The sequence below is a fragment of the Onychostruthus taczanowskii genome, unplaced genomic scaffold (assembly GCF_017590055.1).
Source record: "Onychostruthus taczanowskii isolate IOZ18803 unplaced genomic scaffold, ASM1759005v1 scaffold22, whole genome shotgun sequence".
In the NCBI taxonomy this organism is placed as follows: domain Eukaryota; kingdom Metazoa; phylum Chordata; class Aves; order Passeriformes; family Passeridae; genus Onychostruthus; species Onychostruthus taczanowskii.
Genome location: NW_024499462.1, coordinates 969,841 through 986,581, shown reverse-complemented (window position 1 = coordinate 986,581; position 16,741 = coordinate 969,841). Strand labels below are relative to the sequence as shown.

General features: G+C 47.4%; 1 protein-coding gene across 6 annotated transcripts in view; it reads right to left on the bottom strand.

Moving 5' to 3' along the window:
- The window catches only part of SGMS1 (sphingomyelin synthase 1), an 88,895-nt gene continuing 72,154 nt past the window's right edge, over positions 1-16,741 (bottom strand). For all 6 annotated transcript variants that reach the window (XM_041404914.1, XM_041404912.1, XM_041404917.1 and 3 more), the window contains 5 exons: positions 12,373-13,193; positions 8,532-8,649; positions 5,129-5,282; positions 4,329-4,495; positions 1-1,687 (listed from right to left, as the gene is read on the bottom strand). In XM_041404914.1, coding sequence (XP_041260848.1) covers positions 1,508-1,687; positions 4,329-4,495; positions 5,129-5,282; positions 8,532-8,649; positions 12,373-12,989 — 1,236 coding nt within the window. In that variant the 5' untranslated portion in view covers positions 12,990-13,193 and the 3' untranslated portion in view covers positions 1-1,507. The remainder of the gene's footprint in view (positions 1,688-4,328; positions 4,496-5,128; positions 5,283-8,531; positions 8,650-12,372; positions 13,194-16,741) is intronic.

Below are 16,741 nucleotides of genomic sequence, written 5' to 3'. Positions count from 1 at the left end.
TTTTTCAAAAGCCTTTTTTATTTTCCTTCACCATTGTTGTTTTACAATACAAATATCACCTTGTGAATACACAAAAAACCTACAGAAGATAACTCTGCTTCACGTAAAATACAGAATGGATATATATATATATATATTTATATATATATTTTTCTCTTCTTCATTCTTTTTTTTATTTTTATAAAAACTATTTTTGTTCTGCACATTGGCAAGTTTAGGATAGGAGACTTCCCCAAACATACAGTATGTATGGTAGGAGTGGAAACTTAGAATTACATGCAGTTTCTGCACAAATATTTTAAAGAAATAGATTATCTTTGTTGTTTTTCAACAACACTCCGACAAGGGCATGGAGAAACCATTCATAGTTCACTCAGTGATCGTTTGTAAAATTCTTAAAAAACAGGAGTTCATGGCTGTTTTGCTTTTTAAAACCCAGCTACCAAGTAGACAATAAAGTGATACTTTTTTAGCTTGACCTGCCCACAATGTGTGAGCAAGGTCGGACCCTTTTTTATTTGGTGGGGTGGGAGGCTTTTCCCTACACGTGGCAATTTCAACATTATAAGCAAATTTCCAGTTTAATTTAGCTATAAATGCAAAAAATTAGTAATTATACAGTATATATAATTCTGCTTTCATGGAATACTTTATTTTAAATAAAAACATTTAAGACTGCCTACTGACCATACAATCAAGACAAGAAAGGCACTAGAAACATAGACAAATCTCTCTCTCTCCCAAGAAGCATTTTCTTTAAATTTTTTTAACTCTCTATTCTCTGACATGTAAAAATCTTTTTAAATTTAAATTTTTTTCATACACATTTTGAAAAATAAAGTTAGGAAATACTTAGAAAATCACTTTACATTTTTTCTCTCTTTTTTTTTTTTTTTTGTTTTTTTTTTCTTTTTTTTTTTTTTTTAATTTTTGCACTTTTTTGACACAGTCACTGCAGAATCTACAAAATCAGGATTTACCAAACCTTTCTGTGTCTATCATCTTATTCGTAGCGCGGTGCAACAGGTAGAAAGATTTCTTGATTTCACCCAAGGCAGATATTTAGAAACCTTCATATAGTCATTTGCTAGAAAATGGCTTACAGCCCAATCTTTGGGGCAAGAGATATGAAAAGTATGTTTTCCCAAGAAAATAATATGCTTTGTTCCCAGACGTGACTGGAAAGACCAGAACTCATGATATAAAAGCTTTTCATCTATGTTGTCGCATCATATACAAAGGAACATGGTGATGGGCAAATGCAAATCCCAACTCTATCAACAAGAAATGTATAACAGTGCATGATCAGTTAAATTCTCTTTATTGTTGTCCAACGCAGATCCTTTGGAGAGAAAAAAAGATCACAGTGCTTACCAGGTAACTGAACAGGTCAGGTCCAGGGAGCTGCTAAAGAAAGGGTTAGGGAGCGGTGGATTTTTGTTTATGGCATCTTCTCTTGGAGTTGTGAGCACTTGGGACAGGTCCTTTCGGGGCTCTGGTGACACTGTTACGTGTCACTCACCAGGCGGCTGTACTTGACCTGCCGGCCCCGCGCCAGCGCCGGACACCGCAGGGGCCAGTGGTAGGAGCGAGGTACAATTCCTTGGACATTCTTCTCAAAGTACTGGAAGGGCTTGTACCACCAGACCCTTGCAAGGAGGTTCGTTTGGGAAGCTTCTTTTAGCACCTGCAGGGGGAGGAGGACAAAAAGAGGATTGCTGAAGGGCAGGTCCTTTATTCGCACCACTTCACTCGCCGCCGTTCCTCCTTGCTCTCCTGCTTCCTGCTGCTCCCAAAATCTCACCTCCCCGACAGATCCCAGCCTTCCTGCACACACCAAACCTGCTCAGCCCTGCCTACAGGACCCCAGTTGTTTGATGGGCCCACAGGAAAGGAATGAGTGGCCCAAGGATGGGTGTCTGCTCTCCTTTGGGGATGAAAACGCCATCCCAAAGCAGGATGTTCTGTAGGGATGTCCCAGGTGGCTCTGTAAGTGCCTCTGGAATTCCATGGGGATCAGGAATCACTTTGGGGCCTGGCTGTGTGCCTGTGGAGCTATAGGAATACATCACACAGGACTCCATTTTCTTCATGGAGGAAAAAGCCCATTCTTTATTCACACAACTCCTTTTTATACCGTTTTACAGACCTCCTGTGTGACTCCAATTGGTCAGTAGCTCTCTTTAGTAACAAGTTGTTATTCTGTATTGATTGGTCACTCAAACTCTCAGTGTGTATGTGCAGGAAAAGTTGTTTATGAGAGATAGAAAAATTTTTTCAGATAGAAAAATGGAAACTATCTGTATCTGTATTTTTCTATCTGTATAAACTGTGTAAAAACAGTTTATACAGGTGCTGGTTGTTTTTCACCCAGGAATAGATTGTTATGCTAACAAACTGCTCATCCCAGGATTGCTTTCACGTGGGAACTTGCAAAAGACTAGCCTGACTTAGAAGAAATGACAGGCCAGCCAGAGCAGGCTTGATTTTATAAGGCTTTTCTTTATAATTTCTCTACCTTACTGCAACATGGAGCCATGAGCAGGGCACGTCCCAACCCATCTGGAGATCAGAACCCTGCCCTGCCCTCCACACACTCCCAGACTGCTCCCACCTAGCTTTTGCTTCTCTCAGCCACGAGCAAGCCCCAGCCCACAGACACACAGAGCAGGCAGGCCCCAAGGGAATTATCCAACTCCCCCCGTGCTGCCCATTATCCATGCCAGAGCCAGGGATCCCTGTATCCACCCCCCAAAGGGAACACACAAGCACAGGGCTTGTACACTGAGCTTCATCTCCAGGTCAAGCTCAGGTGTCAAATAAATCCACTGTTGCTTTTAATTTTAAGGCCAGGCACAAGCCCCAGCATGAGGAAGGAGAGAGCACCACACCAGTGTGTGCTCAGGGAAGGAGCCAGGGACTGGCATTTCCCAACATCCTGGCAGCTCAGGGCAGCAGTGCTGAGCCACCTCCCCAGGCACATCAGGTGGCAGAACAGGAAGATTTCCACACCAAAGCTCTGCTGAAGCAATTCCTCAGCAGGACTGGGGGCACTCCTGACTCCAGCACTTGCAGCTTGGAAGTACCACTGCTCTGAGAGCCCAGGAGCAGAGTGAAAGCATGGAATCCTCTGGATTGTGTGTGGAATCCTCAGCTCTGGTGTGACAAGAGCTGCAGAGCATGGGCACAGAACACAGTGGCTCCCAAGCTGACTGAACATCAAAGGGCACCTAATCTGCAGTCAGGCACTTGGCCAGAAGTGCACCACAAGGCCTGGCTGTGGTGTGTTGCTTCAGGCAGCACCAGAGCAGTGGAATAAGGAGATGTGACCATGACCTTTAGGGCTCCTTCCAGCCCATGATGATTCTGTGATAGGATCTAAAAAACTGCACTGTCACAATATATATTCCTCTTCTACCATTGTAGGAGATCTTTATTACACATCATTAACAGCATGTGCCACAGATAAGCAAAAGATCTTTGACCACGAGCACAGAAAATATTTGGGCACCAATATGCTGCTACAGACCTAAAAATGTCTCTTAACTCCCTCGTCCACTATCCGTGGCAAAAAACTTGTGCATTTCCTCTCAGAGAATCATGGAACGTGCAGAGCTGGAAGGGACCCACAGGGATCATGGATCCAGCCTCTGTTCCTGCCCAGACGCCGCAACAACCCCACCCTGGGCATCCCTGGAGTGCTGTCCAAGCTCTCCTGGACCTCTGGCAGCCTCGGGGCTGTGCCCATCCCCTGGGGAGCCTGGGCAGTGCCCAGCACCTCTGGGGGAAAAACCTTTCCTGATCTCCAGCCTGACCCTGCCCTGGCACAGCAGAGGTTTCACTTCCCTCAGCAGTGTCAGCTCCTCCCTGATGTTCCAGTTCACCAGCCAGGAGAACTCTCCACCCCCTGGAAACACTATCAAAAACCAGTTTCTTTTTGGCTGAGGCCTCCTCCTGTACCTCGAGAGATCTGTGGCACAAGCCACAGAACACAGGAAAACCCCAGCTGGCCTCAACAACCAAACTAAACAAAACCAAGGCAAAAGAATCTAAATGGTTTGTTGTTCTGTCACAAACGTGACCACCTGGCCCAAATTCAGAAGACTTCAAAAAACTGAGGTTACCCAGGAGTGGGAGAGCCCTGCCTGCCTTTGGGAAGCCCTTCCCATATTTTTGTGGTCAAGAACCCAAAGAATGATGCCTCTTTCTTCCCTGCAAACCCAACAGCTGGGAGGAAGAGAGGGACTCTCCACAGGACATGGGTGAGCCTGGATATTCTCACCCCCCCAGGCTAGAGCAGGAGCATCCAAGGAGTGGGAGGAACTCACTTGCTGGTTGGCCATTGTGTGGTACCACCAGAATAGCCTTGTAGTGATGTAGTAAGCCACCACCACGTCCACAGTGTAGTGGTCATGAGCAAGGAGGATGCAGAACATCCCCACCATGCTGAGCGCCCAGCAGAGCCAGTGGTACCACCAGAGTCGCCGTGGGGAATCTGCAAAGAAGCACAAGCAGGGGTTACTCTCCCAAGTGGAAGCTTATCAGCACTATTGCTGTGATTAGCAGAGGTCATGGACTGCAATCCTGGCTGACACAGAGATGCCTGTGCTGAGATTAAGAGCAGGAATGCTGAGATCACAAAATAAGTATCACTCTCTTAAGGTGTAACTTAAAATTGTACTCAGGGGTAATGAGATCCTTGGAAATGAGAAAGATATAATATACCCTGGCCAGTCAAACCAACCTGCTTGTGTTTAGACTGGATTTTGGGAAGGAATTGTTCCCTGGGAGGGTGGGGAGGCACTGGTTCAGATTCCCAGAGCAGCTGTGGCTGCCCCTGGATCCCTGGCAGTGCCTAAGGCCAGGCTGGACGGGGCTTGGAGCAGCCTGGGACAGTGGAAGGTGTCCCTGCCATGACAGGGGGTGGGATGAGATGGCTTTTAGGTCCCTCACAACCCAAACCCTTACAATCCCTCTGGTGAAGAATTTTCCCCTAATACCCAGCGTGAGGCCGTTTCCTCTCACCATGGAACACGCAGGTATTTTAACTGGAACTGTGCTCATGAGCACAATAGAAAGCCCTCAGTCAGGAAGGAAGCACCCAGCAGGAGGGCAGCAGGGCACTCACACTCTTTGATGAACAGGTAGGTGAGGGTTAGGATGACGGTGTGGCCGCTGTACAGGTAGTCCCCACACATGTTGTGGGAGCCCGTGATGGACAAGCCTCCGCCAGCAATCAACTTCATTATCCTTCGCAGGTGGGATTCCCAGTCTCCAAAGAGCTGGTGGGACAGCAAAACACAAAAGCACAGTAAAATATCACAGCTCAAGCAATGGTTTTAAGCAGCAATTTGGCCTTTCAGTTCTCTATTGTATTTGCAGGGACCCCCATGTCAGGGAAGAATGATGAATCTGACTCCATGTTCTCAGAAGGCCAATTTATTACTTTATAATACTATATTATATTAAAGAATACTATACTAACTATACTAAAGAATACAAAAAGGATACCTACTAAATGCTCAAAAGCTAATAATGAAAACTCATTACTCTTTCCAGAGTCTTGACACAGCTTGGCCCTAATTGGCCAGAGAGTGGAAAAAACTCACAGCAGAACCCAATGAAACAATCACCTGTGGGTAAACAACCTCCAAACACATTCCACATGTGAGCACAACACAGGAGAAGCAAATGAGAAAAGAATTGTTTTCCTTTTCTCTGAGGCTTCTCAGCTTCTCAGGAGAAAAATCCTGGGCGAAGGGATTTTTCAGAGAATGTGAATGCCACATTCTCCTCCCCTTCTGCTTTGATCCACAAGATCAATCAGCAGATAAATAAATCCTCAGCCTTTCCCAAAAGCTGACAGCACATTTCCAGTAGGAAAAAGACTGGAAATGAGACACGAGTGTTTTGATGCTTTGCACCTCTTGTAGCTGGTGCTCAGGTGAGATTTGCCTTCTGTTCAGAGGCAGCACACTCTAAAATAAATGAGGTTTAATTTAGTTTATGTTGTTGGTAACAGCACAGGCCCTACTGGTGATCCTCCAACAGAAACCGGGAGGAACTGCCCAGACTGAACAGCCAGCTGCCAAAGTCAGGATCTGATGGACACAAGAGCATCTCACTCCAAACCCCAAGGCCTTGGAAAAGTCTGTTAGATTATTTCTTCCTGCTTCCCACTCCAACAGAAACATGTGTGCTGTCTGTCAGAGCACGGGGCCAGACTTGTGCTTTGAATCCACAGCAGCACAAACAGGGATCTCCCTCCACAGCCAGATTTGCTCTGACCCACCCCCAACCACTGGCTCACAGAGCATTCCTGGAAAAGCTTCAGTTTGCCCAAGGAAAGCCAAATCCCAGCAAACCAATTCCTTCCCAGAGGACACTCTGCTCCCTCTCCCGAGTGATCAAGGGCAGCTGGCACTGCCCAAGACTTTTGCTGCTCTCAGCTCTTAGCCAAGGCCAAATATTAAACAAATCCACAAAAAAAGTATGCCATGGGACAACCAGGATGTGTGGAGAACCTCTGGCACCCATCAGGAAGCAGGGACTAATGGATCAATATACACCTGTGCTGCATCCTCACCTCATTTTATGGTGTTTGAAAATCCATGGAAACCACTACACTGTCAGAAGGAAACACAGACTCCCCCCAGGCTGGCCATTAAGTTTTTAAGATTTTAAGATTTTAAATCTTGGCCTTGCTTTAAGAAGTGGAAATTAATAATTTCTGACCGAGTGGAGCATGTTCTTTGCAGGAATTAAACACTTCCTGCTAACAGTTGCTCACAAACACTAAACTGCTCCCCAAAGCCCACTTTTCACAATCACACAGAACTCAATAAGGTGTTGAGAGGTTATTCTTTTCCCACCAGTACATTTAGGGCTTTCAAGAAAACTCCTTAATCTTATCAGGGCCCTCAGCTTGTCTCTACTTGAGTAATGAGAAGGATTTGCCAACACCATAAATTCCCCAAATTCCCCAAACAGGCAGATTTATTCACTTTAGCCCATAAATACCTGTGTTCTCTCTTTTTTAATTTCATAGCAGCAGGCTGTTCAAGCACAGTGCTGAATCCTCTCCCACTCACTTCTTTCCAAAATCCCTCCAAAAACCACAAAGGTTCTGCCTTGGCTGGACTTCCCTGAGGAACCAAAGGTTTGTTTGGATGTGCCAATCCTCACCAAAACAACGACAGCACGTGGATCAAGTCCAATCAGGATTTTACTGCCTGGACCTCAGTGATTTTACAACCTGCCAGCTGATTTATGGCTGTGCTTGTGCCCTTTCTCCTGCTTCAACGGCGTCACTGCACAACCAGCCCCAGGAATTGCAGAAAGGATCAGGATTCCAGCAATGCTGTAGTGACATGAGGTGGATGAAACACCAGCAGCTCTGTCCCATCTCCACCCTGAGCACGTGAATTACCCTTCCAGGCTGACCACAAGGGTCAACACCTCTGCCCCAGTAGCCTGGTTTCAGCCACGGCTTTCACAAGCCTAATTTATCTCTGGGAGTCAGGGCTGGACTGGGGAGGAGGTGAGAAGTCCTTGTGCTAACAGAATTGCAAAAATATGTGCAGCAGGCAGCCTTAGGAAAGTCCCTCTGGGCCATTTTCAACCACGAATCATATTTGGATTTGACACACTGAGGTGTGTATTTATTTAGAAATCAGTGACTCACACATGGCAAAGGTTGCACGTTGCTTCAACAGCTTCAGTGGGGACAGGAACACGCTGATCATGCAAATTAGTTGAAAATGCCACAGAATTTGGGTAGCTCAGTGCTTTGAAAAGGGTGGGAATCCCTGCACTGCCCCAAGCACCTCCACTGAGAGGGCAGCCAGTGACATGCAGAAGGGAGTCCCTGTCACACCAAACCAGCGCTCTCAAATTAAAATTATAGAGTGGTTTAGGCTGGTTTGGGCTTAAAGTTCATCCCATTCCACCCCTGCCCTGGGCAGGGACACCTTCCACTGTCCCAGGCTGCTCCAAGCCCCAGTGTCCACCCCGGCCTTGGGCACTGCCAGGGATCCAGGGGCAGCCACAGCTGCTCTGGACACCCGGTGCCAGGGCCTGCCCTCCCTGCCAGGGAACAATTCCTAATTCCCAATATCCCATCTATCCCTGCACTCTGGCATTCTGAACCCATTCCCTGTGTCCTGTGCCTCCAGTTCCTGTTGCAGGGTCCCTCTGCAGCTCCCCTGTGTCCCTTCAGGTCCTGGAAGGAGCTGTGAGGTCTCCACACACCCTTCCCTTCTCCAGGCTGAGCATTCCCAGCTCTCCCAGCCTGGCTCCACAGAGAAGATGCTCCAGACCCCTCAGCATCTCCATGGCCTCCTCTGGACCTGCTCCAACAGTTCCATGCCCTCCTTATGCTGGGGGCACCAGAACTGTGCACAGAATTCTGAGGGGGCTCTCACCAGAGCAGGGCACAGGGGCAGAATCCCCTCCCTTAGTAACATTTACTGAGAAAGCAGTTTTGGGAAGAGGAGGATGAGGGGGAAACAGGCAGATAAGGAGGGATTTACCTTTGGAGAACACTTGAAATGCATTCCAGGTACTGGGAGTGTAGTCACGTACATGGTAATACACCGGTACAGGTATAGTGTGCCAACAATACAGAAAAATCTTCTGCTAATTATAGACCTGGCAGGGAGAAAAAACAGGCACAAATAAGGAGGTGCTGAAGGCAAACAAAATCCACAAAGGTAAATAAAACAAAGCAGCAGCTGGTTTCTCCTGATGCTTTGGAAACTCGTGACACTATCGGCTTACACCTGGGAATGCTGAACTACTCCACAAATATTCCCACGCCTTCCAGGCCAGGAACACAGGAGCAACACAACTCACACTGCCTTTGAAGGTGAATATGGAAAATCTAAGGATTAGGAGGCCAAAGCCTGTGCAGATTGGGTGCTGAAGACATTAAAGGGGATTTCATGCCCCACACCCCTCCATTAGCTGCGGCCAGTCACTGATTTCCTATTCGAGGCAGGGGATAAAGTTACAGGATTTTCATTGTGAGATGAAAAGGACTAAGTTTATTTCAGCTGACACACAAGTTAGTGATTACAAAGGGTCTCCTGTATAACCCAGAGGAGTGAGAGAACACATCTTTCCTGTGCAGCATTATAAAGGAAGCAGTTCACATCAGCAAGGAAAGCTCCCCAGTAAAAATGCAGAGCTGCCCTGGCTGCAGGACAGGGTGTTTGCAGGGAAGCCACTCAGCAGCCACAGCTGCAGAGACACTGATTAGTGAGGGCTGATGCTCACAGAGAGGGCAGATGCAGATCTGGGGTACTGTGAGGTGCTTCTGCAAAACCAGCACGAGCACCCGGGGTACAGGGTGGGCTCAGGAGGGACAGCCAGCCCCAGAACTGCCCCCCTGGGGTAACACCTCAAAGAAAAACAATTAAACCTCTCCTGGCACAACCACCAGGAGAGGAGCAACCTCTGGAAAGATCCTTAGGAGAGATCACTGCCAGGGTTACAGAAACTGGGGGTGAATCCAACTACAGCAATGACCCTTTGTGTGCCACTGGCTACAAATCCTGTGGGTTTGGTTCATTTTAAATCACTGCTCTTTGCACTAATGGCCATTTCAAGCTGCAGGTTCTGGCATTCCCAGAATCCAAGAACAATCTGGATTGGAAGAAACCTTCAAGATCATATCATTCCACCCCCTGCCATGTCAGGGACACCTTCCACCATCCCAGGCTGCTCCAAGTCCCAGTGTCCAGCCTGGCCTTGGGCACTGCCAGGGATCCAGGGCCTGCCTACCCTGCCAGGGAACAATTCCTTCCCAATATTCCATCCATCCCTGTCCTCTGGCAGTGGGAAGGCATTCCCTGTGTCCTGTCCCTCCAGGCCCTTCCAAAGAACCTCTCTCCTTCTTTCTTTGAGGTTCCCTTAAGGCACTGGAATTCAGTTGTTGCTATTTTGCTTACTTTCAAAAAAATAATACTCCTATCCAGCTGAGCTCTTTCAAAATTGGCCACCTTTTATATTGTTCAGTGCTTTTGGCATGGTTACTAAACTGGAGTGCTCCACTTTTGGAGGAGTATGAGTCTGCAGTGCCAGATCAGCAACACCTTGAGTGCCTTGATTTATCAGGAAAAATTCAACTCTTGCAGGCTAAACACATTTTGCTGTGGAGTACTACTCCCTGCTGTAACATAGTATTCCAGACTTTCTACTTCCCTCTCCTGGTGTAAACATGGGCAAAGCTGTGAGTTAAGAATGACAATTATTAATCTTGTTCCACTAACTGAAATTTAAGTGTGGAGGGCACCACTCCAGTAGAGCAGGGGTTCTCCTCTGCAGAATTTTTCCTCTCATATCTCACCCTTGTGGCTTTTAGAACCAGACATGAACCTGCTTTTTTCTTTTTAACATAAAGGCAAACAGGGGGTTGGGGATTAAAGGCTGAGCAACACTATATTCTGAGAGACCAAAGAAGCATTTCTCCAAGCACTGAATTTCTTTTTTTAATTAAAACTACCACTTGATTTTGCTGGATTTGGCATATTTTAACTTGGGAAAATCTGAGAGAACTCTGCACTGTAATATAAAATAAAAATAAATGCAAGAAGCCTCGTATTTCCCTTTCCCTCAGGAGGATTTGTGTGAGTGTGAGACTCAGAACCAGCCAGTAAGTACAACCTCCACACTTATTCCCGGCCCAGAGAACTCCATCCCAGCTCTGCAGACCTCAGCAGCGTCCTTCAGCCCCATGAGCCAAACACATGGCCAATCCTGGCACTGTGCTTCTCCCACAGCATCTGGGAATGCTTCCCAGGGAAGTTCACCTCCCTCAGCAGCTTTCTTGAGCTCCAGAATGGCCAGCCAGACCTGCTCCTGTCTTCTGGAGAGACATCAGCCCAATCCCATGCCATGGACTGCATTAGAATCATGGAATCACACAATGTTTGCCTTGGAAAGGACCTTAAAGCCCTTCCACCCCTGCCATGGGCAGGGACACCTTCCACTATCCCAGGTTGCTCCAAGCCTTGTCCAACCTGGCCCTGGACACCTCCAGGGATGAGGAAGCAGAAGTGAGGAAGGCCCATGTGGCCCAACGCCCTCCCTTTATTCCTGAATTAGGTTTCAGAGGGAGGGGATAACCCCACCACAAAAGGGATTCAGCTTTTCTGTAGCACTGAGTCACCACCCCTATGGTGTGCCCCATCCAAAACCACAAGAACAAGGTCCTCCACATGAAGCCACCTCGCTGGGCTCCTGTTCCTGCCAGCACCTCTCCTGCTCTTCCCTTTCTCCTGCTCTTCTCTTTCTGCTGCTTAGCCACAGCTTGGGCCTCTGGGACCTTGATCCCTCTGCTCAGGGATAGAAAAGAGGGATTTTGGTCCTTGAAACATTCCATGATCAGTGCATAGACTGACCAAGCTCTGGGACTCCCTGGCATCTTCCCCTAACACCAGAAAAGGCCTTTCCAAAGGGGACTTCCATGGCAGGGGGTTGGAATGGGATGACCTTTAGGGTCCCTTCCAGCCCCTAATATTGTGTGAATCTGTAACATAAATAAAAACAAACACCCCAAAGCAAATGGGGACACGGTAAGGGGAAACCTTCACATCTACCAGTGACACCAATACATGTATGTTACCATCAACCCACATCTCACTGCTTCAAAACTTCCAAGGATTCTGCTGTTCCTCACCTACAGGCTCTGCTCAGCTCCACCACAGGATGTTTGATCCCTGGTATGGCACTATTAACCCCACATCCCCTTCTTGAGGGCAATCCCACACCACCCTCCTCTAGCTGTTTCCCTTGTTTAGAATCATGGAATATGCTGAGCTGGAAGGGACCCACAAGAATCACTGATCCAGCTCCTGTCCCTGCACAGATACCTCAATAATCCCACCATGTGCACCCTGGGAGCATTGCACAAATGCTCCTGCAGCTCTGGCAGCCTCCGGGCTGTGCCCATTCCCTGGGGAAACTGGGCAGTGCCCAGCACCCTCTGGGGGAAGAACCTTTCCCTAAAATCCAACCTAAAACCTCCTGGCACAGCTCCAGCCATTCCCTTGGGTCCAGGTTCACAAGAGCATGTGCTCCCTCAGAACAAACAGTGAGTTCAGAACATCATTTCATCCAATCCACGGCTTTTCACCCATGAAAAAGGTTTGAGTTAACCACGCAGGCAAACAAGAGCAGGGGCATTGCCCAGTTTCTCAGGGAACATGTGGAGCTCTGCCTTCTGCACAAGCAGCTCACACTGCGTGCTACCTCACCTTTGAAAACTGAGATAAGAAGATCACAAGAAGCTTCATTTTGTTTGGGTGCAAACCAGCATCTGCCCTCCAAAAGCTGTCAGAAGCACGCAAGTTTTGAAAAGGTTTTACTTACTTGTATTTTAAGAGCAGCCACTGAACAAACCACAGTCCTACAAGGATCATGCCGTTGATTTCACAAATAGAAAAAGCCCATTGCACCCGATCAAAGCGATCAAAAAATGCATCTGGGAGGGGAGGCTGCACCTCCTTGGGAGGCACTCGTTCATGAACCACCGAGATAGTCACCGTGGTGAAGACGAAACAAAAAAGTGCATAAATGAAAGCCAGGAAAGTCTTGCCCCACTCCATGGGATACTGCGAGCGCTCCGGCTCCGGCATGGGGATCTTGATCATCTCCTTCTTGAACCCGTTGGGGACCCCATTGAGCTTGAGCGCGGCGCCGAAGCCGTTCTGGCGCGCGGCGTCGCTGGCGCGCACGTGCCCGTTGGCGTGGCCGTTCTTGTGAGCCTCCATGTGGTGAGCCATCTTCAGCCCCTCGATCATGTTCAACAGCCGCTGCCCGCTGTCGGAAGACACCCGGCACAGAGGGGATTTCTTGAAATCCTCCTCCGTCAGGTTGATGAGGTCCCGCCCGGTGAAGTTCTTCAGGGGCTCACAGTACTCCGGCACGGCATTGTCCGTCAGCCAGCTGGTCACCTCCTCGGGTGACCACAGCACCACTTCTTTCATCTCGCCAGGGACGGTGGCACATGGGTTTTAAAAAAGTGGGCAGCAGTCACTGAGGCTCCAGCGTGGTGGGAAGCTCCTCCTTGGCTTCATCTTGTCCCTGGAATGGGTTTGGCCAGAGCGAGAGCCTGTCCCTGCCCAGCCGACACCAGCGTGCGGCCAGCATAGGAAACACTCTACTTCATCTTCGTGCTGGCATTCTTCTTCCTGGGGAGGGGGACAAAAACACAGAACCAGGCATTAGCACGGCAGTTAGCCTGCAGGTCATGGCCAAAGCCAAAATTCCTGCACCAAACCAGCTCTGCTTGGGATGGACAACAGACTCTGGAGGGAAAAGAGCAGCAGATTTGAGCTCCAGCCTTGTACACACAGCACTGTCCTTCCCAAGCTCGCTGTTGGTTTCTTAAAAGATTCAACACCACTTTGCTGTTGTAGGAAGCTTCCCTCCTGCTCTGTATTTGTTACATTTTCCATTTCAATGCTCTAGGCCATGAGCAGCACCCAAACTCCTCTTACAATCATCATACTCATGGATTTAAGGAGCTACAGAGCAAATGTTTGATGTTATTTGCAGTAGAAACCTCTTCTACCCCTTATAGACTGATACCTTAATGGAATGTGTAGCACCAGTGATTGAATACAAAACCTGTTTTTCATTCTGCAAGGCAAAAATCATGAAGTCACAGAATCCCAGACTGGTTTGGGTTGGAAAGGACCTTAAAGCTCATCCCATTCCACCCCCTGCCATGGGCAGGGACACCTTCCATTAGACCAGCTTGCTCCAAGCCCCATCCAACCCACCCTAGAACTCCTCCAGGTGCCACATATAGTTATCAACACTAAAAAAATGACGTAAGTAAGCAAGGATTCTACTCTCTGGGCCAAAAGAGCAGCAGGAAAATCAATAATCAAGCAGATTAGCCTGAAAATAAACTGAAGCATTTAGGTTTACAAGTATTTAGGAGCTCTGTGAGGTAAATTTGACTGTTACCAGTGTATACTGCTCCAATTCAAAGAAATGTTGTCTACCAGAGACAGAAAAAAAGGAACCAGGAGAAATGTTTAATAAAAAAAAAAAAAAAAAAAAAAAGAGGAACTAGGTAAGAAACTTCTATACTCATTGAATTGCAGAAATAGCTTAGAAAAGCTGATTGCTTCAAGTACAAAAGTTGCAAGCACACACAAGTTACTTGCTTGGAATCTCCTCCTGAATTTTTGAGATGTACAGCAAACAACGTAGTGATGGCAGGGACCACCACCAGCAAATTCTCAGGTCTGAGATGTTTATTGAACCAAAAACCAAAACTGCTCCTCCCCAGAGCAAGGAGAGGAAAGCAGTGGAAGCCCCACCATCCCACAGACCACGTGCTCTGCTGCAGCTCATAAACATGAAGTGAGAAGGTAACAGCACAGGGAAAAAAAAACCACTTCATACTTTCAGAAGTCAAACCAAGCCTTTATCAGCTGTAAGAATATTTTTAGCCTCTTACTAGGCTCCCAAGTGTTTGTGTTTCATCAAAGGGAGCAAAGTTGTGACTGAGGAAAACCAAAATAATTTATCCTACTGGCATGATTTGAGCTGAAGTGGCTCAGAACAGATACAGAGCTTTACTCCTATGCAAACACGACCACAATGCACATCAATTCATTTTCTGACCTGTTACCTCTAAGCTCAGCAAGAAACACAAGGTGCAGTTTTTAACTTGTTTTTCCATGGAAGGAACTGTGATGGTAGAGAAAAGAAAAAGCCTTGGATGGAAGGACTGGCAGTACTTTGGAAAGGCCATCTCTCACCTCCTGGACACACCAGGAATGTGCACACATTTTAAATCCATGGAGGAAGCAGGGGTGAAGATGACTCTTCCACTTTGTGCATATCTGTGTCGTTTTAAAGCAGAAGTGAGGATACAGCTCTATTTGCTTCCTTTTCTTTCAATACTGAGGAAGGCTTTAAAGCCACAGATTGCTTCATTATTCAAGTTGTGTTTAGCAAATCAGTATTTAGTTACAGAGCTCTGAACATGGAAAAAGGATGGCCTGAATTATGCATGGTAACCCACATTAGAAGCTCCTACAAGGCCAGGACTGAGCAGCAGCTCAGCTCCACCTGCTCATCTCCATGTGCTCATTTCAAATCCCAGCTCTGGCAGCACAAATTCCCAACAGACAATCCTAATAGACTTCTTGAGGATGGTGCCTCACAACGACAAAGCCAAAGTTATTTATTTTTAATGCTGTTCCCCCTGCCTGCAGCAGCCATCCCGCATGCCTTTGGGGCTCTCTGAGCAGTCTGGGGGTACACAAGGTGGGCCAGTATCAACTAAACCTTTTCAGTTTTCAACAGTGGAGTGCCTAAATCCCAGTTTCACAAATCCCTGAACTGACAGAAAAGCTTCCTGTCCGTCCTGACGACATTTTTAATTAAGGATTTGGAATCCCAAAGACACAGCTCAGGAGCCTGTAGCCAACCTCCGAATTACATCTCCACTGCCAGGGAAGGTCTAGACTGGATACTGGGAAAAACTTATCCATGGAAAAGGTTGTCCAGCCCTGGAATAGGCTGTCCAGGGCAGTGGCAGAGTCACCACCCCTGCCTGGAGGGATTTAAAACATTTGTAGATGTGGCACTCGGGGACATGGGTTAGTGGTAGCCTTGGGAGTGGTTGGACTTGATGAGCTTAGAGGGCTTTTCCAACCTAAACCATTCACTGGTTACATTCCAGAAAAGCTTCCAGCAGGTTCTAAGATGAGTTCCAGATGGAAAAAATCTGTTGCCAGCTGCAAATAGCACTTGGATACTGGCACAAGAGTCCCAACATGCTGGTGTGACCCCAGGATACCTGGCCTGGCAGCCTGACAAAAACCAACAAAAGTGTGTCCTGCAGGAAAACTGCAGGTTTGGGCAATATTGCTGGAAACTACCATCAGTTCCAAAATGTGCTCTCACACCACCAGTGTAAACCTCTATCAAGCACCTTTTGTAAAAGCAGAGTAATTGATACAGGAGGAAAGGTAATCCTCTGCCAAGGACACAGGCCATGGAGATGAGTTGTTTTCACTGAGAGTTAAAATGAGGAAAACCAACTAAAATTTTTAACACCACTTCTTATTCAAGCCTGTTTTCACAGCCTGTCTAATGGGGGAGGAATAGGCAAAAAAGCTTCTTTACTCACACCTTCCAGCTTGTCACATTAAAAATTCCTCATTCCCTATGGTGCATCCATGAAGGCTTAATGAGGTGTGGTTTGCAGAAACTATGGGGGACCACAAAAGGTCTCCTCTCCACACAAGCTGAAGACAGAAGGTGGGGACCAGGTCAGCTGCAGCCAGGCCACATGCCCACGAGGATGAGACACACACAAACCGCCCCAGCTCTGACACAGGTTCTTTAGCCTGGCTGGCTAAAAATTCCCTCCATCTGCAGCAGAGCTGCCTCATTAAGGAGCCTGAACCTGACAAGGAATTATAAATAACAATGTGATTATCATAACAATACCAACTGCACCGTAATAATGATGCTGTGGAAAACCAGTACCTCAAAATACCCACACAAGAGTGAGCAGGATGAAACAACCTCATCAAGGGCTCAGGTGGAACCTCCTTGTGTTTACAGGACCTTTTTTCCCCGTTGCCAGCAAACACTGAAGTGCTAACTCAAAACATGGGGAGTAATTGCCACCACCACTTCCATCTACACCTTGGCCATGACCACATCAGAGGGTTAAACAAGTATTTGGGGTGCAGGGTTACAACCC